This window comes from Aplidium turbinatum, chromosome 9 (assembly GCF_918807975.1).
Source record: "Aplidium turbinatum chromosome 9, kaAplTurb1.1, whole genome shotgun sequence".
Lineage (NCBI taxonomy): Eukaryota > Metazoa > Chordata > Ascidiacea > Aplousobranchia > Polyclinidae > Aplidium > Aplidium turbinatum.
The window spans coordinates 23,003,220-23,028,689 of record NC_137480.1 but is presented as its reverse complement, the minus strand read 5'-3'; the positions used below and the strand labels follow the sequence as shown (position 1 = coordinate 23,028,689).

The 25,470-nt window shown below is 37.6% G+C and overlaps 1 protein-coding gene across 2 annotated transcripts; it reads left to right on the top strand.

Annotated features, from left to right (window-relative positions):
- Positions 1–2,425: 2,425 nt before the first annotated feature.
- Positions 2,426–25,148, top strand: LOC145776986 (growth factor receptor-bound protein 14-like). 2 transcript variants are annotated; one of them, XM_082588246.1, is made up of 15 exons: positions 2,426–2,522; positions 3,197–3,283; positions 7,684–7,819; positions 8,214–8,376; positions 9,765–9,930; positions 11,834–11,955; positions 13,301–13,525; positions 14,646–14,756; positions 17,069–17,164; positions 17,714–17,803; positions 18,616–18,760; positions 20,766–20,831; positions 21,187–21,274; positions 23,518–23,611; positions 24,447–25,148. In XM_082588246.1, the coding sequence occupies exons 1-15, from the start codon at positions 2,474–2,476 to the stop codon at positions 24,591–24,593; spliced, it is 1,785 nt and encodes a 594-aa protein (XP_082444372.1). In that variant the 5' UTR covers positions 2,426–2,473; the 3' UTR covers positions 24,594–25,148. The 2 variants fall into 2 exon arrangements, with proteins under 2 accessions (XP_082444372.1, XP_082444373.1); XM_082588247.1 differs by lacking the exons at positions 2,426–2,522; positions 3,197–3,283 and adding an exon at positions 5,985–6,098.
- Positions 25,149–25,470: the final 322 nt, after the last annotated feature.

The following is a 25,470-nucleotide window of genomic DNA, read 5'->3' as shown; positions in this document are numbered from 1 at the left end:
CTCATAAAAGTTTATGACTGTAATAGGGACAGTGGAATACCGGGACGACTCACTTTATTGATTTTTTTTCGAAATGGGCAACTGGAGGGTTACTAAAAAGTTCAAAATTTAGCAAAACTGTACAACGTTTTCTTTGCTTTTAGGTAAATTCATTCTTATCAAATGAATTGCTATATTTTGTTAAAATTTTGGGTGCTATAAAATCTGCAAAACCTTACTGCAGCAGTGTGTGGCTACCTACCGTTACCGGTGTTGTGTGAAACCTACCCCTGCATTATCATGACTTGAATACTATGACATAAACATGATATCACATATTTCGTACATTTATTTTGGCGATACACACTTTGTACACACGTGGGCAGGTCATGTAAACTGCACCTGAGTATGCAACATATGGCTGTAGACCTCAAGCTGTAGTTGCATCAAATTTTGTCATAACATTGTGACCCTCCAGTTGTCCACCTTACTTTTGAGTGAGCAATCCCCTACTTCTACCATCCCTAGACTGTAAAAGGCAACCAGGACAAAAAACTTAGGCTACCAGTTTTCAGTAGGCTATTTTAAGCACAATTTTAAGCTAGCCTAGTTTAAGCTATGATATGACTGCTTATTACTCCAAGAAGATGGCAATCTACTGTAGCTTAGTCTGAGTAGTGAGTAGGCTACACTCAAAGTTGGATGTAGGCTATATTGTATTGTTGACTTGGCAGTTGAGTTTTGTTTCTTGAAAGATGTTTGCTTTTATTGGCATGTAGGCTATAGAAGTCTCTCATGTTATTGTCAGAAATAAGAACAAGCTGAGCTATAGGTCAAGCCTTTACATAGATAGCTGCTTATAATGTCAGATACTTTTATGGCAACAGCCTTGCATGCTATTTACTCAGCAAAGAAGTGTAAACTTTGCTTATGAAAAAGTTGTGACATTAGTGTATGATGTCGTTAATTGATGACATTATAATCAAACAGACTTAAAGACATAGCCTACCCTATACAGGAAAGCTAACAGTATTCTACCTCAACCAGATGGTTTTACACTTTTACTTGAAGTGGTTTGAGTCGGATTAAAAAATGTTTACACCATTTTTTTAATAAGAAATGACTGATATGATAAGTGATAACATAATGCTTATGACTGTAATTGCATATTCCAATCATCCAATGATATTTAAGCATAAAGCTTTCAGTCCCGCTTTCAGTGTATCAGTGTGGTGCACAATGTTTTGTTATGTAAACAAATGGAGGAAAAACTCCATATGGAAAATATTCATGTGGAAAGCATCCAGACTAGAAAATACATTTATTTTTTCAAAAGATGGAATATTTTTGGAGTTGATGTTTTGCAATTTGTGTTTTTTCTGTAGCCTATTGAGTATTTTTCAGTAGGCCTAATCAGGATATTTTCTGTATTGATTTTTTCCAATTGAGATATTTTCCGTATGGATTATTTCTGTATATATGGATTTTCATCTATTGTATTAGTGTATGTAGCCTAATAGGCTATGGCTTGACTTTTCAGGTTTAAGTAACAAGTATGGTGTTAAATTATTTTCATAAAAACACAAGTTTAATGCACAATAAGCTTTAAATAGCTGTACACTGTCTTAGGTCCATTGACTGTCTTTATCACATCAGTATGTATTAGTCTGATCAATGGTGATCATGATGTATTTCAACTATGCATTGCAGATCTTTGCAATATACATTGTTTATGCAAAAAAGTTATATAACTTGCAGTGAGCCTAATTGCTCTGGGAGTATGTTTGCAATATTTCATCATTTGCTTTGAAGTTTGACAAATAATTTATAGGTACTTAAAGCTGAGTGTTGTTAACAATGCCCTCCTTGTATGTATGGGATCTTGAAACTACCATCACTTGTTTAATTTGTGGTTTCTGACAAGCTCTATGACGTCAAACAATCTGGGGATTTGTAGTACCACCCAGTTGCTTTGTTTAACATTATATTATTTCTGCAGCAGTTACAAATATTGTGGGAGTCTTTCAAACAAACCCTGTGTTCCAATAGGTTTCTAGGTGGCTCTGCAATCATTCTGTTTAATGTGCAAATATTTATATTGGCTAGCTGAGTGTTCATTTTGCAGATGGAAAGAACTTATGATAATTATTTCATCAAAGTTTTGTGTTGTCATAAGCTAAGGTAGCCCTTGCAAAAAAAAATTCAGGCATTTGATGTTGAATGCCTGCTCAGTGCTCATTCCTGTCATAGATTTGTCTCTATATGTCAAGCATATGTGTGAGAAAAGAATGTTTTGAACTACCTGTGACCACAAGATTAAACCAATGGCATAAGGTTTCAAGCATACAAAGTATATGATATTAGTTGATGCATCACATGCAAATGGGCAACAGTTTGAAGTAGTTCATCATGTCCATTTCTGTAAATGTTGTGTGCTTTGCATTTCAGTGCAGAAGGATTTGGCTAGGAATGTTGAAGTAGATACTTTAAAATAATGTCAACTTGTTTTGAGAACCATAAGATTACAACTCATATATCCAACGGTAAGTTGGGATTTGCAATGTTAATAAAGATTATTTTAACAGTTTTTTTAAGCATTGTCATGTGCATTTATAAAATTGTTTTGGTGTCATTGTACTTTTGATATTTTTCTGGTTCTTAATGTGAAATTCCAAAAACTGGTAACTTTTGATAAAGCACTTTTTTGATGTTCTGTCATTGCTTTGATTTCTCAGTAAATTTTAACTAAACATTAATCATTGATATATAATAGAATTTTTGAATTGTAACCTTGAAAATGGTTCCTATAATTTGTAAACAGAATTGAAATGCTGGTGCTATGTCATGTAACTTTTAATAAGTTTTGGTTTATAAATTGTATATATACAAAACTGATATAAGTTATGGACCACACACAACAACCAGCACTCTGACATCCAATTTTCAAAAGTAAGATAAATAACTATTATATATGAACAACTGAAAACTTTGGTAACTTTCTTTATGCTTTATAATCTTGAAGATGCCACCATTTTCTTAAATTAACAAACTAACTGCCCAGACAGCATATCAACCAAATGGTTAATTTGCTGTTTGGGTGAATGTTGAAAGTGAATGTGAAGTTCCACTTCTTTGTGTTTACTTTCACTTAAACCTTGAGTCTGGACAAGCAAGACAATGGGTTGTTTGAGTGCTTTACGAAGCTTGTTCTGTTTAGAAACGGATGTTGACCTTGAAAGGCTGATCCAGAATCTCGATGATGAGGAGACATCACAAACTGATCAAAGCAGCTCTACAGGAGAAGGTGAGTGTGAGTCCCAAGTATTATTTTAATCTTTGTATTTCAAAACATATGTGTAAACTTTCTCCATTCAATCTATGAAATGTCATTCATGCATGATCCCATTATGTTTTATTTATTCATTTATTCAAGTTGCAATTGAAACATGAGCCGCAGTTAAGTCTTGCTTATTATTGTCATAACTTCCATCTAGAAGCTTAAAACAAATTTTATTGCAACTCTTAGAGCCCATGTTTCGTATTTAGGACTAAGTAGTTGGAAAGGAACAAGTAAACGTCTTACTTCAGAAGATTGGACATTTTTTATGCTTTTAACCATCAACAGGGGCAATGTAAATAAGGATTGTTTCCATCATTTAAAAAGCTTTTATCACAGGTTTTCTTGACTGTAGAAGCTTTTTAAAGGAACCAATGTTATGATTACTTCACTTTCATCATACAAAAAATGTCTTCACCCTTATAAAGTGATTTAAAAAAAAACTATTTCCTCTCCAATGAGAAAATTACTGGATCAAAGATAACTGGTGCTTTCCGTAACAAACGGAAATATTTTTAATCTCTGTCGGTTTGCACTTTGCGATTATTTAAATATATGCTAATAAATTATTCATTGCTTAAAATCTATCACTTCACTCAAGAAAAGAATTATAGATTATGTGTGCCATAAAATGCTTGTGCATTTTTTAAGCTTTGTTATCCATTATGCTTCTGTTGTATCTTTACGTAGTTTGGACTATAATGTAAAAAGAGCGGATTTGGTTAGCTTGCTTCACCCATTTTAGCATGGTGTTCGATTCGATCCATTTACGATCACTGTGTTGCCAATGGCTAGGTTATGTTACAACACTGTCAGCTACAAAGAATATCATGGTAAAAGCCAGTGTGGGCGATTGTTTTCACACGAAAGAAAGTGCCTTTCTCTTCATTGCACCACAAACGTCACTTGAATAGGCTTCTCGCTAGTTACCCGACTCCTGGCCTACATTCACTGAACAGAAAAAAACTTTAGTTTTAGAAAAAAATCAAACGATTGTCTTTTGATTTTTTCTATAGCTAAAGTTTTTCTCTTTCTCTTCAATAATTACTTAGGCGACTCACTGACTCAATTGTAACGAGAACCTCAGCGATGATGTCATCGGCCCTGTCATGTTGTGCTTTACTCAAATGAGTAGACCGTGCGCGCACACAACACACCATTTGACGACACACATCGCCAGTGGAAGTACCCAGCGCCTATCAAATCTTTTTCGGTCTGTCAGTCAGTGCAGCGACATTTCGTCGATTTCAACTTGACAGAAACATAAACATGAAAACTCGAAAATGAAAAACTGTCAGCATGAGTCGATGGATCACATGTGAACTAACGATTGTCGTGTTGTTCTATTTACTCTTATAGCTTGCAGAGGCAGGTGAGCGGCGTGTACAAAGTCGGTTGAGAAAGTAGTTGTCTAAACAGCTCCGGGCGTCGTGGACAGCTCAGCATTGGTCATTTGTTTGTGAAATGATTTTGTCAGTTTCTACAGTTGGTAAGCAGAAAGCTAAAGCGGTCAGTGCGCGAAGTTAGCTGAAGCGGAAGGTAGACTTTTTTGCGAAAAGTAGTTTTAGTCGTGCAAATTCTTCAACAAGTAAATTTTTCAGCCGAAAACAAAATTGAAGTCGATTACGTAGACAGCGTAAAGCCTAGTGACAAAGAAAGTCTGTGAGAAACGTTTGCTGTTCAATCTTTTAAGCCGAGTAACAGAGCCAGCTTTACACATACATAAATAAAACATAATTCTGGCTGTGTTACTCGGATTTGTGTTTTTGTGGTACAAGACACTCTCTACCAAAGCTCTTTCAATTCTTTGTAAATTTATTTTTGTATCAAACTTGCCTGCTTGAAAAACATTATGGGCGCACGAATTGGTTTCTTAAATCAAATTTCATCATTTTGTGAAGAGACAAACCCATCTAAACATTAAGGTAATGCAATTAGACTACCTGTTTTATGGACAGCCATTGCGTGTGGTGTTAAGTACTGGACGTGTGTCTTTCAACTTCTTGATGATTAAAATGCAATTTTTGAATCATTTTCTGTAAAGCACCTTTGAGCACTGGTGGGTAGGTTGGGGACCACGCCATGCGTTGTTGGTCTGGCATTGTTGCGCAATAGATAAATACCGGTATTCACTGTAATCATGCGTCGATTCTATTTTAGCCATCGGCGAACCACTTGCTCAAAACTTTTGCTGATTTTAGATTGTTGATAAAATGTGACATTAGGTGCTTTTTCAAGATAAGCCAAACAAACTTCACCTTTGCTTTTTGTGTTTAAACAAATCTTTGTTAAACATTTGCCCTGGTTTTGTTGCAATCTCAGACTGATTGCGTTTGGTTGAGCTGGTTTCGTCAGTGATTGATGATTTTATTAACTCGTGAGCAAGTTGACAGGCTAAAGTGCATAATTGCCAATTACTGAATTTAGACGCCTCAACATTTTATTTATGCGGCACTTGCGTAACTGGTACCACAGGTAGCAATATTGCTACTAATTTGAGCAAGATATGTATATGATATAACCGTATTTTTCTAAATTTAAAAACACATGAAAAAATGTAGTCAGGTCAGAAAGCTATTTACGGAATTTAATTAAATTAGATTTTATTAATTTCAGTTATTTCTGTCATCAATATTTTTGTTGCGTTATTAACCTACTTTGTTGTTTAGTGCATTTGTTATAAAAGATAAGTATTTTCAATTTTTTGTCATATCATTTACTTTGTCAGTCGGTTGAATGAAACAAGACGTTGTATCATCTCATGCTTGCCACCCATACCAAAGTGAGGGAGTACTGATTTATTTGACAATGCAAAATCTGAAATATGTTTTCAAAGTCAGCTTTGAATCTTTTACTAATGTTCGACCGTGCATGTTTTTTTTCTTGGTTTAAATCAGAGGCGTGCAACATACGGCCCGCGGGCCAGAGCACGGCCCGCGGTACCCATTTACGTGGCCCGCAGATTCTTCATCAAGTAGCCCATTATTTTTAAATACTTTTCACTGTTAGATCGGAGGATGTTGTTATTTGTAACGTCTTCATTAGATTTATTAACTTTTAGCATTATTACATCATTAGAATTATTGTTGCGTCATTAATAAGCGTTGTAGAAAATCACCTTGTTTTTCTGGCAATGAGTCAGTAACATAAATCTTACTTCATGGGTGCAGTGTGGTGAATATATTAATATTTATTCTACAAAAAGCTTAGCATAGTAAAAATGTCTACAAGTAAGAAAAGGAAGGTTGATTATGAAAGGCGGAAGTTCAACAATGAATGGTGTATAAATTACTTCGTTGTTCAACACAATCAAGATGTTGTTTGTCTGATTTGTCAAAACACTACTGTATAGCAGTAATGAAAGAGTACAATATCAAGCGACACTACTGTGCAAAACACTCTGCTAATTATGATAGCATTGTGGGTCAATTACGGGTTGGCAAAATGCAGCAGTTGAAAAAGTCTTTGAGCAAACAGCAAGAGGTATTTCACGGTTACAACAAAGACATTGAGCTTGTTACAAAACTGAGCTTCAAGATATCTGAAACTCAATGTGTAACTTGATTGTGTGTACTTTTCCATTAAATAAATTGTTCATATAAATTCATGTGTTATTCGATAGACTGGCCCTCAGCATCATTATAATTGTACGTTGTGGCCCATTGTGATAAACAGTTGCACGCCCCTGGTTTAAATGTTGATGAAAGAAGCAGTTGCAATAATTCAACTTTAAATTACATTAATGTGATTACGAAAAAAAAGCGTATTCATATGCTATCGATAATTTTAGTTCCTAAAGGTTATGAAAACATGTGTTGCTGCATATCTACTTCATAGCCGTCATAGTTATAGGTCGTGTTTTATATGTTGTCAGGTATAGGCCTAGCTTATCTGTTTGTAACGGGATTATATTTAAACTTCGGCTTCATGTAAAATGTCGAGCTGTTGTTGTGGTTTGAAACCAGACTTACAGAATCGGCTTTACTTTTTGTGGCTTATTGGTTTCGAATGTTTCATCGATAAAAACAACTTGTTTTCGCGGATGATGCCTTGCCTCATGTTTGCCGTGTGATTGAGTGTTTGTTACAATGTAAATTAGTGTCTTTCTGGTAAAGCTGTGATGAACATGCGACTAATAACAGTAGAGTTTTTTTTTTATGTTAGCTTGGATGTTTAATTCCACTACTTTAAAGGGTTTCAAAGTTCTAGCCCAGTGCGCCACAAACCGTCTTGTCTTGAGTCAAAATCCCACTGATCTCTACTTGACAAGCCTACTAATGGCCATTCTACGTCTATAGACGCTGAATTAATGTAAAAAACGTTTGATTTCTTATTGATTTTCTGGTTTCAAAGTTTTTTTTTCGCAGATGTGCAAGCGTTGAACATAAGCAACGAGTCGCTAGCTAGTGTTGAAGAGGATTACCCACGACCCCCTGCCGCTAAGCAAGGATTTCTGGAGAAACATATCTTCAAACCCTTACCGATTTCCATCTTCAATAAAAGGTAAATTCCAAATTATTTTAAGGGTGTTTTATTACTGCTTCTTGCACATTTTCTAGCATAAAAATAACAAAATTGAAGAGGTCGGTTGAAAAGTTGTATGCTACGTGAAATTTCCTACACTATGCAGCAGTGCAAATTTGTTGAATCGAGTGCAGCAAGAATTGACAGCGATAGACACGTGTTTCGCCCATGATGCTGGGCTTATTTTATTTCTCTTTTCGTCCAACACTCAGAGTTCAAGATGAATACCACTAAATGGCCAAAAATCAAACGTTTTTTTACATCGATTCAACGTTGCAAATGTAAATATTAATAATGATGTAAATTTATGTAAATAATTTTATAAATGTTGATCTACCAACGTATCGTCAATGTCAGTTTCCTGTATCCACAGAAAGTCGCTTGGTTTAGGCGGTGACGTCACCTACTCTGCGTCGAACACGTCATCGAATTCGCTTTCATCAACACCAGGATCACCGAAGCCGTCCGATTCCTTGCAGCGCAGAAAAACAGTCGACTCCGTTACTTGCAAAGCTCAGCAGCTCAGCGCAAAACAGGTGGAGAACGAAAATTTGAATAAAGTTTTCATTTAATGGCCAATGTCACTGAAGAAGGTGCAATGTACCTTTTGTTGTGACTGGCAGAACATTTATTCGTCATGCATGACTCGTCGTCGTCTGAGCTTCTGGGGCCGAGGGTCTATCCTTTTACCACCCCAGATTCACGATGTTCCCGGACTACACTGGAAGGCTGCTAGAGAGCAGCCAGTCTTTAGTTTCATCATCCATGACGCGCAGACCTTCCACTCCGTTAGGTGGCTTGAAGATGGTACAGTTATTGATGATGTGGTCTGCGGTCTGTTCCTCGGCACCACATTCACAGGAGGAGGAAGAAGCCATTTCCCATTGGTGCATGGTTGAGCGGAAAAGCCCGACGCCCGTACGGAGACGGTTGAGGCGCACCCATGCCTGTCTCTGTAGTGTCAGGCCGATGGGGCGTGTGTCGGCGTCGGGGATGAATGAATGGAGTCTGGCGGTGCTTGACCTCATGCATGACTGACGCAGCGTGAAGGATTTGTGACAATTTGCAAATTATGAATGATTGAATTTACATAAGTGCAGATTAATCAAGGTCATAGATTCAAATTACTGCTTTCACTTTTTACCAATAAAAACTATTTGTTGGTTTGGTGCACTGGGCCGTTTTAAACAAAACAAAGAATTTTGTTTGTTTGGACTTTGCACGTTTGTGTCGCAATCTAAGGTTGTGCTGAGCCTGCCCTGCATAGCATCCCAATCAGCATAATCCTTTTCCTTTGCCGCAACTTACCTAGACTAGCAAAGTTGCTTCTATTTTGCATTTGATTCAACATATTGATTCAACGTTTGCAGACGTTGAATCAATATAAAACGAAACAATTTTTGCTATCTGGTTGTTGCGTGTGGTATCACATACAAAGCCAGGTGTTGGAGATGCGCAAATTTCCCCTGGCCATGACGTGGAGAAAATTAAACAAACGACGCTCTTGAGGTGATCGAAGGCAGGAAATGACGTTTGCAGTGGACAATGCTATTCCGAGATGTTGTTCTTAGTCACTCATCAATCTCAACCAATTATGGCGTCATTTTATACAATTAGTGATATTTTCTAAGAATCCATTCGAGAATGCGTTATACAATATCACAAAGGTGTTATTGTTATATCGAATCGATAGCTACGGAACAAAGAATGCTTAGCGAGTTTTTGTATTTTAAATTTAATATTTTCCGAGGCATGCCAAACAGAAGGATTTTAAATCTTGCTGTCGATAGACAAGATACTTATGCTGTTTATTATTTCACAAAAAGTAAATGTTTCTTTTCCTCAGTTTATTACTAGCCGACTCCGGTTTCAGTGTTGCCAGACTTTTTTAAATTTATGACGTTTCTTTTCCTGAAATCATTAGATGATTTGGAGCGTGTGGCTTTCCGACTTGCAAGCTTTCAAAGAGGTGGAGCTTCCACAGTCGTCGACATGCGCTCTCCTGCTCCATACCCTCCTGGCCAAGTTGAACCGAAACCCGGATCTTACCCAGTGGTCCATCATGGAACAAAATTCAGAGAAAATGATAGGTGTGTTGATTTTCTTATTGCTTGTTCGAAGCCAATGTTATTAACATGGTCTCCTATGAAGAATCTGTGGGTCCCCTGAGAGAATGCCAGGTGCTCCTCCTTTTTATGTCTTACAGACGAATGACCCCCAAGCCAATATCTTTACGTATAGCACCCCCGATGTTAAATGGGTTGATAACCATTGGTCAAAGACTCTAAGTGAATGTATTCCGGTTGCGAGATTTAAAGTCAAGTTGCCCTATTTGGTTCAAATGGATGTAATTTTGCATGATCAATTGTATGACCCCATAAAAAAAATAGAACCTTCTTTAAAAATGTTTTTCGTGCTTAAGCTGGCATGGATGTAGAATTGTGTTTGAATTACGCTTCCAGCGTTTTCGTTTCTCATTTGTTTAAACTAGAATTGCCCGTGTGCAAAACTTGTATGTTCCATTCTCAATTTTGCAGTACACCAAACTGTATAATATTGGAACGCGTCTAAAAAAGTTTTCAATTTGTAGCTTATTTGCTTTTTGGAGAGAAAGTCCCCAGTCAGCAAATCGTTCTTTTTTACATTGATTGAACGTCTGCAGACGTTGCATCAATGTGAAAAAGAAACGATTTGCTGACTGAGTCTTGCGAGGATGATTACACAATGACATGATGGAGGCGGTAACCTTCTTTCCAGCTCCGCCCCCTTGCAATGTGACGGCTGTCTTGCATCATTCGACACACATAGTTTTCTGAATGGCGCGTTTTCTACGCCATGTGAAAGCCCACTTGAACATCAGAAGAATTTGCATCTTATATCCTCGGTCTGTAGACACGTTTACGGAAATTTGCGTCGAAAGATGTTGCATTTACTACTAACTGATTGACCGTTTTCTCTGACTGCCATGACGTTTTTGGAGTATTACAGATATCGCTCTGAAGCAGCTTTTCAATGGACCCTCCTGTTACGTAATTGAGCAATACTCGTTTGTTCTAATGATCTATTTTATTCTCTGAAACCTCTCATCCACCCTCAGTAAAGCTGTGAATGCGTAACAAAGTGGGCTCTTGACATCATGACCGGATTGCCACCAACAAAGCAAACATTTTTGACATTTTTTAAATCGTCATTTTACCTGTTCCGTAAGGTTACAGAAACTGCATGAGTAATTTTCGATTTTGCGTAGATCTTGTTTCAAACCAAGGACACTTATAGCCTATTCACAGACCATGCCAACGTGCATGCTTCAAAATTTTCATGCTTCAGACCGGAGGCAGGCTAATCATTTTTTTCAAATCGAAACCAGGAGTTCTGCAGTGATTTGACATTCGCAATCACACTTTGACAATCTGTTTTCTCATGACTATCATTTTAAAGAGCTATAAAATGCATTAGCCGTATGAGTTCAAAGCATTACGAGTTCAAAGTTACGTCGGCCACCGGGCCACCAGTCAGCATCAGCTCGTACGTTGGCAAGGCCTGTATGCAGATCGCTATTGTTTAATTTGGAGCTCCTTTATTTTGACTCCTTCATTTCACAATGTTTGTAACTGGTGTTTAATCTTTTAATTCAATACAAATTCGTGGTATTGACCACTTAGTATTGTTGTCTGCGTGGCTCATGGGGAAGGTGTTTAACAGACGCTCGATAGGAAATTTCCAAAACAACATTACATGGTTATCGCTTCCATACATGGAGTTACCCAGACATCATATCAACCGCTTTTTACATTAATTTAACGTATGCAGAGGATGACTCAATGTCTACATTGATTCAGCGTCTAATGTCAAAAACAGTTGATTTGCTGTCTTGGTAGGAGTCATAGTTAATAGTAATTTCATGTGCGTGTTGTTTCCATTTTCGAGAACCCTAGACCTAACCACTGGTTAGCACCCTACAGCGTTCATTCTGTAACAAACTATCGGTTGTAGAAAGATGCATTGAAGATTACGAACTAATGGATGATGTATTAACCGACCAAGAGCCAGAGCACATTTCAAGATTCTGTCTGATTCGGGCCTCGGCGAAATACAATATCCTTCAGCACCCAGAGGTATGCATCAGTTTGTTTTTGTAATGATTTTGTTTTCGAAAATCATGGTGGAAGTGACAAGGTTTTTGTGGGTGATGTATAAGATTCCGACACGCATAATTATTTCCATTTGACAAAAATAACTCCCAAACATATATTAGCTGACAAGTCGTTTTACAGCCAAAATCCACACGTCATGCATTTGTTTGTGGTCAGAAGTTTTTAAATTATAGTTTTATTTTGCAATGCTTTTGATAAGTTCAACGACAACTGACGTCGATTTAACGAAATATATCAATTGTCATAGCGATTGTTAGTCAGTAGCTTCTGCAGCGTATCAGAGAATGACGTGTTTCGTATAAGCCGTTTCCTGTGGTGACAGAACTAATCTGCCAATTTTGTTGAAATGTCTTGAAGCTAATAGCAACGAGCTTTGAGTAATCTGTAACACATCTTTTTACGAGCAAGAAGTGCTATTTTCGGTATCAAGTTCACGTCCTTGGATTTTGAACCAATACAAAATAACCGTCTGCAGACGTTGAACCAATGTAAAAAACGATTAATTTGCTCTCTGGCTGGCTTTCCAAAACAACGATTACAAGACTTCGTACCCGTTTACGTGATAAACACGCAAGCTGTTATTTGCAAACATCCAATGAGACATCTCACTGCCTATTACCGTCAGTGGCTGTTTACGAACGATAAACATCGTGTTTTGCGTTTTATCGTGTTTTTGAATAACAGTCAAAGTTCTTTGATTAATTATTATTATTTTCGCTGGTGCAACCGCAAGTTTCGAGAGGCCTGTCAGCTGCTTCCTGGTCGTGGTTATAACTTTCTCCAAATCAAAGGGTGTTGTTATTTTCGTGCCACTGTGATTTTGATGAACTGTTTATACTGTGTTCATCTGTTTATAGTTTTCGTTAACACTTGAACGATTGCGAAAGGAAGATGAGAGAAAAATTTTGGTAAATCGCTTTTTGCTAATTTGACAATAAAATAAAATTCGTTGACTTGACAGGGCATCCAAGCCATATCCATCGACTCAGAGACCACTTAATAGTTGGGCTGTTCGGAACCTAATTGCTTGTTATTTTATGAATGCAACACAATCAGACCTCGCTAATCCGACCTACTTTGATTTATCATGCAAGGTCGTCTTAGCGAGGTTATCAAATTGTCGGAATCGAACGAGAAAGAGTGGATTTGTATCAGAGACCAGGGATTCATATAGTCCAAGTTCTTTTTTATTTATTGATTGCATTGAAGTTCCGTCTGACGTGAAATGACTGTATGTCAGTTTCCAACGCACATTTGATGCCCATCTGTGCAGTCCAATGGCAATAATACTAGTCTTGATCTCCAGATGTGCCTCCCTTGTGGTATGTTGACTTTGCCTCCAAATTCAAATCCTATTGGTGACGCCCCTGAGAGTGTCAAGCGCCTCCAGATGCAGCACATCCTTACAAAGACCGCCCCTGAAATGTGCGGGTGGCTCCACGTGCGAGAAGGAGGAAGAAGATTCTGGAAGAAAGTTTACTGCATCTTAAGAAATTCAGGTCTTTATATCAGCAGCAAAGGCACCAGCAAAGTAAGTATACTGCCATTCCCTTGACAGCAAAATGCGTCATTTTTACATTGATTCAACGTCATTGACGTAGAATCAATGCAAAAATGACGGATTTTGCTGTCTGGGTTATTGTTTAAAAATATTAAAACTATAGGTTATTTTACTTTTGTTTTGGCGTAAGATATCGTGGATTAGGTTTCACGTTGTTAGTGAAAATGTCCAAGCTTCAGCAATTATTAAATCAAATGCTAAACTGACTGTTCAAATTCAAATAGTTAATATAATTTCCAATATTTGACCATTTTTACTTTGCTCTCATTGCTGCAACACTCTGCAAATGGCACATGCAACACACAAATACAATATGGTTCTTTAAAAAATTAAACCGCTTTCCTTCATCTCATTTGACATTTCCACTGCGTCATTTTGGTTATAGAATTTTTTAATATTAATAATTTTTTTATGGTGCGTACTGTGGAAACTAATTTCTAACTCCATCGATTTTTTAGCAATTTTCCGAAAACCAAATTTTTTTCGGCTTTTCCGTCACTTTAATATTACCTTTTGTTTAGTTTATGTAAAAAATAAACTTGATTTAATAACCAATCGAAGTGAAAAGTGTTTCTCCTTATTTAAAAATAAATAAGCGCTTTGTGGGTTTGAAAAGCCGTTGTTTGTTTGGTCGGCTGTGTTGCCCGCGATAGAATATTGATGGATTCACTTCTAAAGTTAGTTAGACCAACACGGTTCGTCGAAATGTATAAATTTCTGTGTGGATTTTGTTTGGAAACTCACATCTTGTTCCAAGAAACCTATTTCTATGTAATTGAATCTGTCGACGCGTGAAAATTTGGCGCAACAAGTCCCCACTGTTTACCTTCACTTTGACGTATGTTGTTCAGTATTGTGTAGAAAACTTTATCAACAATCCAAAAATAAGAATGTTTACAAAACAGAGCCAATCATGTTGGTGTTGTTTGTTGATCCCGTTTGATGTTTAAGGTGCTTTGTTAGCCGCTACCCAGATACCAAATCAGTCGGTTTTTACATTGGTTCAACGTCTGTAGACGTTGAATTAAAGTAAAATGATGGCGCTGTCTGAGTACTTTTTCATTATTGATCGTTACTTGCTTTTTCTCAGAGCCGCGAACATCTTTCTTGCCTAGCTGAGGTTCACTCCGCCAGAGTGTGGTCCCCCATCAACAAGAAGCATTCAAACAATGGTCCGACCGCGTTTTCTTTCTGCCTAAAGGTACCGTCTTCACTATGCATCCTTTAATGTTACTAGACGTTAGAGCACAAAAAATCTCATTGCAAATGCCATAACTTCAAAGTGTAAGGTTGCCATATGTTTTTAAAATTTTCAGCTTAATTGCTACCGAAGTGTAGCATAAAAGCAGCCCAAAATATCACCCATTTGCGCGCATACAGTCGAATCGGAAACAATTTCGGTGAAAACTGGAACGAAACTAAACGAAAACAAAACGCGACTGTTAAAATTATCCCCCGACTCCAATACAAAACTAACCCAATTTTGCGGAAAGCCGCGGAGCTGGCAACTTTGTGAAGTTATGAAAGGTCTGTGACGTCATAACATTACAAACTTATTTTGGCGGGAATACCATCGCCTCCACTGCGGCCGAATTTGTTGTTGCAGAGGCTGTGTTTGCAAACAATTATGATGCCTGTGTTTATACAACGTTGTGTAGGTTGCAGATTGTGAGTTTTTCGAGGTAGAGATTCAATGTAGTTGTATGGAGGCGCTGCTGATTACGTCACTGCCTGAAATCCATTTCCAAGTCTGGCTGTGAAGCAAAAATAAAATTCCTTAACTTGACAGGGCATCGAACCCATGCTCACCGATTCAAATGCAAGGATTCTTCTTACCAGTTGGCTGCTCGAAACAAAAATTAATTCTAGGCAAAATGAATTCAAAACAAAGACTATTGCCTTGGGCCGTAAGGAAACGTTTTATTTCGAGGATCCTCCCTTCAGACAGCAAAACTTGTCAAAACTTGTCTGCAGACGTTTAATCAATGTAAAAGTAACAATTTTTTCTGTCTGGGCCTCAAAATACGTTTAAAAGAAACCAGACTATTCCACTGTAAATTCTATTGTTTGCAAATATCGCTTCGGATGTGATTTTGTTGAACGGTTGTCAGTTTTATCAAACTGTTGCCTACGTGCCAATATCATGTCCAAAGTTGTATGAGGTGTTCTTGAGCTGCGTCATGTACGCATGGTTGACCCATCGATTGCGCAACGAGCACATTTTGTTCATGATGACGTCATTATTATTTCCTTGCTGATTGTCGTTGCGTTGAGCCCAACAACTCGTGGCGTTTTTTTTTTTCTTTTCCTGACCACACATTCCAAAACTTAAACGCTGTGGTATCGATGGTATTGAAGTGATCAAATTTTATGGTCTATATCTCGCAAATATAACATACTCTCTTTCACATTGCAGATTAGGTACGTACTGTGGTTAGCACTGAAGATGAAGACAGTACAGCTTTGAAAATGTTTCCTGAATATGAGTTTAGAATCTACATTTTGGTCTTTTTTTTTTTTTAAATACGTATATCATATCTTCTTGTTTTGAGGTTAAAAGTTTTCAAACTTGGTTTTTAGTTTTAGTACCTCACCATAAAAAGTCATTAATATCACGCTATTTCTTGCTTATATTTAACCCAATGAGACGCCAAACACGGTCTTTTGCCAGTTGCATCTCTCCATACTCATATGTAGCATTTGCTGGTGAACCCTAACGGGCCAACATACAGCCATAGTAGCCAGCTTCTGTAAACAAGTGGATATCCTAATGACAACTCAGCAAAACATGATTCAACACCTCACAAACTTCGGAATTTGTCAACTTAATTGATAACTTTCCCAAATTTACTCATTGATTTGTCGTAAACATTACTGGAATGACCTTTCCATATCAACTGAGTTGTCAGATGCTTTACTTCAATGTAATGTTGTCAGGTAAAAAATGCATACATAACGTTTTTCATTTCAATGACGACGATGTAAACTGGCGGTGTCGTCAGTCGACACTTCAGGGAAATCGTAATGTCAAATTTACGCCTAGGTTAGCAGTTCTTTGTTTTTTTATTATTACAATTAAGTAGCCCCCGAACGCAGACTCACCCCCAAGCTGGTTTCTGTCTTGTGTTCCACCAGTGTTTCTCACAGACGTTTTTGAGAAAAATACTTTAACATTGCTTATTTTGAGATACTTTCAGTCTAAATCAATAGTAAAACTCTGTCAGATAGTGGTGTAATAGAATGCGAAATGTTTACTGTGGTTGTGGTACATTGAATTAAAATAGTTGAGACTCATCAAGTCATCACCAAGCTGGTTTCTGTCTCGTATTCCACCAGTCTCATATACTTCACTAAATCGATACCTGCAACAAACTGAAAATTGCAGATAGCCACCCAGCCAGCAAATCAGTCGTTTTTTTTTTACAATAATTCAACGTCTGCAGACTGATTTGCTGGCTGGCCGTTCCCACTTTCATATGTTCAACTTTTCTAAACTATTTGTGTCATTTTCAGCCCAAGTCCTACAACCATGGCACCTCAGTCAGGTGGTTCTGCGCGGAAACGAACCACTCAAAGTCCGCCTGGGTTAGCGCCTTACGCCTCACCATGGTAGGTAACGTTTTCCAGTCGGCAAACTAGCCCTTTTTATATAAGTTGAACGTCTGCAGACATTGAATCAATATTGGATGGTCAGGCTGGGTTATGTTCTGCTTCAGCGCTATTAAACTCGTTTTGTAAATTCAATACTTTATACGTTACTGGGATCGTGGCAAGTTGGATCCAGACCTAAGCCTTCTCATAACTATTGCCATTAGTCCTGCGGCGTCTTTATTTAAAAGTTTCTTCGGTTGTGAAAAGAAAATAGCTTTTATTTATATTATATTTGTGACCGAGATGTGTACTTGCAAAGCCACACTTATTAAGCGGCCGCTCTATAAGTCTATAACAAACTTGTTTTCATCGGTTTAGTGTGATATTCCGCTTTTCCCCTTTATTTTTATCTATTTCAGTCATTGGTGAATTGAAAGGAAGATTTAATTAAAGTTTTAATGACGAAGTTTTATTTTAGAAATCAATTGTATCGATGGTATATGACGCGCTTTGTCCATATGACCCCCTGCATATCAAGGGTTCAAATGAGTTTATTTGCACCCGCAGAACGGCAGCAGGTTCTACGAATCCTACTTGAGCGCGAGGAGGTACGGACCTTCAAATTTGGTGCGCTCTGCAAGCGATCGTGCCATTAACGTAAGCAGAATATCTTTCCCACTCAGCAAAATCCGTCATTTTTACATTGATTCAACGTCGTTGACGTTGAATCAATGTAAAAATAACGAATTTTACTGCTGTCTGGGTTATTTGCGTCGTTTTCTCAATTTAGTTTATGCGAGTTTTTGTCGATGTAATGTGGCTAAATGTGAGACTGGATTCGCCTCAGTGACAAACGGAATCTGTTCTGTTTTTACAACTTGCACCCACAGTTCCACACACATTCTGTGCATAGGCTCGGTACAAAATCCTTCATGTACTGCGAGAGCCGTGTGACAATTGGAATGAACAACTGTTTCAGTTTTTGCATACAAAACTTCTTTGAAGTTTAATAGCCTCTAGTTATCAAATCTGTGGCGAAACTCACAAAAACACACATCGTGAAAAAAGTCATGAAAAAATTACAAAAGACTGATAACGACGAGTTTGCTTGCTGGAATAATGAAGTGATTCTGATGTCTCCAAACCTCTGTTTTGGCTTTTCGTTGTAAGAATTGCAGATCGTAAATTTTACAAGGGTCCGTGTATTTTGGGATGCCACCAAACGCATGAAATCAGTATGTAAAAACAATCAGGTTTGATAACCACGTGTGAATGCTTTTAGGTACTGATTTTTCTAGCTAGACCTAGGTAAGGGTTTTCAGTCGCACAATCCCAGACAGGAAATCAGTCATTTTTTACATTGATTCAACGTCTGCAGTCGTTGAATCAATGTAAAAAACGACTGATTTGCTATGTGGGACCATGTTGTTCTTGCGTGCTCCATTTGTTGACGTTGATGACGTATGCAGCGATATGACGCCAACCTTGTGGCCATGGACTTCAGCGGTTCGAGTGGAAGGGTCATACATGATCCGCAAGAGGTTGCTATGGTTGAGTTGGAGCAGCAGTCTGCCTGGCGTCGAAAGCTCATAAATAGGACCATTCAGAATTCAAGTGAGTTTTTGTTTGGTTTTAAAGGAGGTCTCGTTTGTGTTATTTGTGTGAATTTTTTATGAACCAAGATTATTGAATTTCTTGGGTTTTTATAAAGTAATTTTGGAAATTTTCTTGTAAGTTGTTGACATTTCATGAACTTACAGTTCATAAATTTTTCATAAACGACCTTTCTTAAATAGTTTACAGTAAGCTTTAGATTTCCTGTCATATTGTGTTTGTATTTGCACTTTTCTACCACCTTCTTCTGCATGAAATTTCACTAATTATAGACGATGTCTCGTGTAAGGATGCCACCTATTTTTACTTCGGTCGTCTAGTATTATTAATTTTCAAGTGTTTTAAAGTTCCTATTTTGCGAGCATTGCACCAGAAGGGTAATCACTAATCATGCACCTGAAGACGTTGAATCAATGTAAAATACTGTTGGTTTTCTGTCTGGGTAATAGGCATATGATTGCTTATAATTTCTTGCATAGGATCCGAGGCCAAAGGTCAACAACTTCTTAAAATTAGTGCCAAAGTACTACATGGCAGTTGATTTTATTGGACTTTATCACTATAGCCTTTGCTTCCAGTGTGACAAGTATGACATGATATATATTTATGGTACATTCTAAATTTCTTCGTCGCATGGACAAAGATTTGTCTAAAGGAATTGATATCAAGCGTGGAGTACGCCAAGGATGTGTACTTTCTCCATGTCTTTTTAATTTATATACAGAAATGATTTTTCGATCTATTGATGATATGAGAGGAGTAAAAGTTGGTGGCTTGAATATAACAAATTTACGCTATGCTGATGATACTGTTCTGTTGGCTGAATCACAAGAAGATCTTCAAGAAATATTGGACAATGTTAACTCAATTGGTAAAGAATTTAATATGAAAATTAACGCTAAAAAGACCAAATCAATGATAATCTCAAAATCACCAGACACTTCAGTACTCCAAATTATAATTGACAACGAAATTATACAAAAAGTAAAATCTTTTTCATATCTTGGTCATTTAATAACTGAAGATGGGAGGTGTGACCATGAAATTCTTAGACGGATAGAAATTGCAAGAACTACATTTGGAAAAATGAAAAATATTTTAACCAATCAACGTTTAAATTTATCAACTCGTCTCAGGATATTAAAATGCTATATCTGGTCGACCCTATTATACAATTCCGAAACTTGGACAATGTCACAAAAAATGGAGAAACGGATCGATGCCTTCGAGCTCTGGACATACAGGCAAATGTTAAAAATTTCATGGAAACAAAAGATCACTAACGATGAAGTACTCTCCAAATTCAATTCAAGCAAAATGCTCTTACAAACAGTCAAAAGAAGAAAATTGAAGTATTTCGGACACACAATAAGGCAAAATTCATTACAAAGATCATTAATAGAAGGGAAGATAAACGGTAAAAGAAGTAAAGGCAGACCAAGAATGATTTGGACAACAAACATCACAAAATGGACAAAATTAACTTATGAATGTGCAGTACGCACAGCTCATGGTCGAGAACAATGGCGCATTGTATCCAACCCTCCATACGAGGAAGGAACAAAATGATGATGATGATTTGAAATCAACCTTGAACGATGAATCTGTTGCAAGCTTGTTGCATTGTTTGATCACACCCAGCCATCATATCAGTCTTTCTTTGCGTTGATTCGACGTCTGTAAGTTTTTCAGTTTGTATCCATGAGAGTGTTTGACTAAAATAGATAAAGCCCAACCCAGACAGCAAATCAGTGGCGTTTTACATTGATTCAATGTCTCGTTGAAGCTGAAGACCATGAATCAATGTAAAAAAAGGACTGATTTTCTGACTGGAGTTAGAATCAGGCAAAGCGACTTAAATGAACATTGAAGTGACGATTTGTTTTATTTTTGTGGTCTGCTGACAAACCAGTTCTTTGTTATGTTGATACACACACTGAATCAATGCAAAAAGGACTGACATGTTAAGTTTAGTGTTGTATGACTCATCCATCTTATCGACCAGGTGGCCCGGAAAAGACGATGGGTGGAAATTCCGCGCCCACTAACGAGATCGCCTTCTTCACAAGAGGTTTGTGTCCATTTCGAGCTTGTCTTTTAGAACCAGCGGTCTCACTAATCTTGCTAAAGTTTCTGAGAATGTGCACTTCTCCCCTCGCAACTATGATTTACTTACAATGTCACACCGCTGCGGTCCCAGGATTGCAAACCTTCCTGCCAGCAAGAGTAACACCAATAGTTGAATGTCACCATCAGTGGATCGTGTAAGCCACCGATTCTAATCAGCGGGTTACAGTTGCTGCATGAAAAACAGTTTGCGAATTTGGCTTTTAATCAGTCGATTTCTTTAATCGGTGCATCCAACTCTGAAAGAAAACCTCATAACCGTTATAGGGTCATTGAAATATATTGTTGGTGTGTTTCAGCCATCCATGTCACACAGCCCTGGTTCTATGGCAAGATGTCGAGGGAAGCTGCCACTGATGAGATACAAAAGCATGGAAACCTTGACGGGTTTGTAATCTTCTGTTTCTATCTCTTGTCCCAGCAACCACAACTCGTTCTTTTTACTTCATTCAACATCCGCAATAGGGTGGCTCGTTTTTGAACCTTTTTTTTTTTAATTCTCTCGGGGTAGTAGGGAAATGGTGCCAATAAGTGAGAAAACAATAAGTGAGAAAATTTGGTAACAATAAGTGAGAAAATTTGGTAAGAAACGTCACTTTTTCTTACCAAATTAACCCAATTTCATTAAAAAATGACGCAATAGCTCAGGGCAGGTCTATAAAGAGAAATACAATGACGTCTTATGGCTGGTAAAATGTCTAACGCAATTATGTATCATGTAACCACCCACAAAAATGCGAAATTTTCAGCAAAATGGAAATTTTCAGAAGCTGTAAGGAAGCTGAAGGAATATTTCAAATGACTCCAATTTTTTTTCTTAGGCTAATTAGATATATCTAAACAATATTGTATCTACCCAAACTAAAACTATTTTTGAAAAAAAATGCGTTTTTGACCCCATTTTTCGATTTTTGGGCCCCATGAGGAAGCTGAAGACAATTTTTTACGAATCTCAAATTTTGTCATAAGCATTTTCTCACTCATTGGCACCATTTTCCACTACCCCAAGAAAATTTAAAAAAAATAATTCAAAAACGAGCCACCCTAATCCGCAATTGAATGAACGTAAAAAGAGGAGTTTATTAATTGGTTATTTGTAAGTTTCAAATCTTGCCTAAAACAAGGGCACATGTTCAATGAAGGTTGAATCCAAATGGCAAATCAGTCATTTTTCACATTGATTCAAATTATACAGACGTAAAAGCACGACTGATTTGTTGCCTGGACCTGGTTTAGTAATGTATGTATTGTAGATTTATCGCACATGTGTTCAATAACTTCAATTGCATGAGGTAGCATGCCAAGAAACTGTGGTTTGCTCACCACTCAACAAGTAAGTCCATTTTTACATTGATTTAATGCCTAAAAACGATGAATCAATGCAAAAAAAGGCTGATTTGCTGGCTGGACTACTATTTTAGCTTGCGGCTGAATATCTTTGAAAGTACGCGGCTGTTGAAGCAGCGATTGGCTTTTATCTCACCATCAGTTGACGCATTGCTCGTCTAGGGACTCCCGGTGTTCGCAGCTAACGTAGAACAGCCCAGTTTCCAGACTGCAAAATCAGTTATTTTGGCATTGATTACATTGACATAGTGTAGACGTTGAATCAATGTAAAATGACGGATTTTGCTGTAAGGGTTGTTGGTGTGTTAAAATGTGTTAGAGATTAAAATTGTTTTTGTTTTGCTAATTTGCATAACACCTTCATGGGCATTGGGCATGTATCTTTTACTTTTCGTGATCGAATATTTTAATCTTGATTAGTTTTTGCTGATCGGCTCTTTTGCATCAGGAAACGCCAACGACTTTTTTACATTTTGCATATTTTTGGAAATCACTCTGCGCTCACGGAAAATAAAAACATAAATTTTACTAATTTTAAATATTACACAGTGCTCATGTAGCATTCATATCTACAATGGTAACACAAGCGAACATTCTTTTTCAAAGTTGATTGAGTTGATGTTGCGTGAACTTGTCGTTGCTGCATTCCGAATGCTAATGAAAAAATGAAAGCCTAGAACGTTGTCGTTAATGTTTTGTCCTGTTCGCTAGAGGAAGCTATTTTAAAAATTAAGGAGGTTGGTCAATGTTCACTGTTCAGTGTTCACCAAGCATTTATTTCAACAACATGAGAGACGCTCGTCCGGTGGAAACTAAACTATCACCACTTCACCACTTGAATTCTATTTAGCATGTTTAGTTGATTTACTGTACAGCAACATGGTCCTGTGTTTTGCCATGCTAGACAGGTAGTCACTACCTGGTCTAGCCCCTTGATCAAGTCAATCGTGTCTGATTGACAAAACGTCGGAATGAAAGCAGATTGTCATTTTACACATCTTGTAACGATTTAGGGGAATGTTATTGAACGTTATTTTGTTGTGGTTTTCTTACAAAGCATGCAAGTGTGATGTTAACAGCATCCGCCACAGCACAGATGCTCACATCCTGTCGTCGTTGTCGTCACATCCTGAACCACGATCCCTTCGTTTGGTTCATGCCAGGTTACCAGTGACGTCACAATGTGCGCCGTGGGCAGTTCGTGAAATTACGAAAAAGCATCACTAGCTTTATTTAGGCCGGAGAAGCGATGACATGTTGTTATCATTGTTTTTGTTTTTCAGGACTTTTCTTGTCAGAGAGAGCTACACCATTCCAGGCGGGATTGTGCTCACCCTCTGTCACAACCAGAAGTCCAGACACATTCCTATATCACTGGTATGACGTCAAAATACTACCCATTGTCGTGATTATTGTGAATCTTTTAAAATATGCATCGGATGTACCTAGTTTGAAGATGGAATCGGTGTTTGTAAAATGTCTTTGTGGTTTGTGCTTTTGCTTCCAACATATTTTTGCTTCCACCACAACGTTCAATGGAGCCTCTTCTGCAAACTTCGTGCTTTGCCAACCTAGAGTTGTAGGTTTCCAACCAGAAAATAATCACCTTTTTTATATTGATGCAACGTCTGCAGACCGATTTAAATTGTTATGTTTGTTTACTTGCTGGGATGATCGTCATTAAAAAACCTTTCACCGACAAATTTTCTATCCCCAATTGAACCGAATTAACTTTTTTAACCTTGTGGCCATCATCGGTTGACTGGTGCTTACAAAGCAGTTTTGCATTCACGAAGCTCAGCAATCGAGCAAAAAACTCACCTGCAAAATGTCAAGAAAAAGGATGTACGAGACGTTGCATTGAAAACGATTGTGTGAAAATTTGATGAAAAAATATTTTGCAACGAAGTGTTACTTTTTGTCATTAGGTTGGTTTAATAATTGGGTAAAACTTTATGAGAATGAAATAAAATATGTTCCAACCACATTGCTACTGTTTTTCGTAGTGGTAGGAAACTTGCTTAATTGGCAGAGCAAATATCTATCATTAGTCAGTGAAAGCCTTTTGAGAACTTTCCACTCGATCTCACAATTGTGCTGCGAATTCTACGTTGAGATGCGATTATGGGTATTTTTTGTTGCACTTAGGACGTAATTGCCTTTTTTTTGCAGCCTAGACGCAATTGTCAGTAACTATTTTTTTTTGTTGCAGCGTGAACGTGATTGTCAGCACTTCTACACGCCCGACAACGGTGAAACAGTGTTTCTTGACCTTATCATGTTGGTAGACTTCCATCGACTCAACAAAGGTTCCTTGCCCTGTGTTTTGTTGCATGAATGCCGGCGAAGATACCACTAAGTCTCAAGCATCGAACTTTCCGTATAACATTGCGGCAACAATGCCAAAATGTTGGCTCGCTTCAGTCGCCCTCTACTGGATTTCCACCTGTTTCTATGCCGCCAATTGGTGGCGCCAAACTTGAATGATCTCAAAAAGATGTCGATAGTGAAGTTCCATAACACCAATAGATACCCAGAGAGCAAAACCCTTCATTTTTACATTGATTCAACGTCTGCAAACGTTAAATCATTGTAAAAATGATAAATTTTGCTGTCTGGGTGGCCCCTCCTATATGCCTGTCCAGATAAATTGGCTGAGCAGATTTCGCCGTCTGGAACATTACCCGTTGTCTTGTGGTAAAAGTTGTTTCATGTGAACTTGTGCTCATAATGCTGCTCGTATTTTTCCTCTGAACGATGTTTCCGCCTGAGCAGAGACTTAAATGACTTTGTCTTTTTATTTTTTCTGTTTTTGATGATATATTTATTTGTCCAACCACTGTTTAGCTACTGCCGCTTATTACGTTATAAATGAGTGACTTTTTCTTTCAATAAACTGCAAGTCATGATCGCATATTTGCACTGTCATTGTGATACCATCACATCACCTGCGTCAGTACAGAGGGGACAACTGGTTTTAAATTTTCATCTTGGACCTCCCCAAAGATAGATTTGCTTTCTCTGAATTTTCCTCAAAGACACTAATGTTTGTCTGGCAACAGTACTGTGCTTTATCTGTAAAGCGTCAACATCGAAGAAGATGCGATGGACAGAAGGGGATGGAGAATAGGAGTAAAGGTAATCGCTGAAGGAAAGAATCAGCCACTCCCATTAGTTGGACAAAACCTAGTTTCGATTATCATGATGTTACAACTTTACAACGCACTTTGTTTTTC

What these genes read in the sequence shown, in the direction of transcription:
- LOC145776986 (XM_082588246.1), top strand. Translation starts at nt 2,474, where the DNA reads ATGTCAACTTGTTTTGAGAACCATAAGATTACAACTCATATATCCAAC. An exon ending in CGTTTTCTTTCTGCCTAAAG is followed by an intron (nt 14,757 to 17,068) that starts GTACCGTCTTCA and finishes TGTCATTTTCAG; the next exon opens with CCCAAGTCCTACAACCATGG. An exon ending in GCGCCTTACGCCTCACCATG is followed by an intron (nt 17,165 to 17,713) that starts GTAGGTAACGTT and finishes TTGCACCCGCAG; the next exon opens with AACGGCAGCAGGTTCTACGA.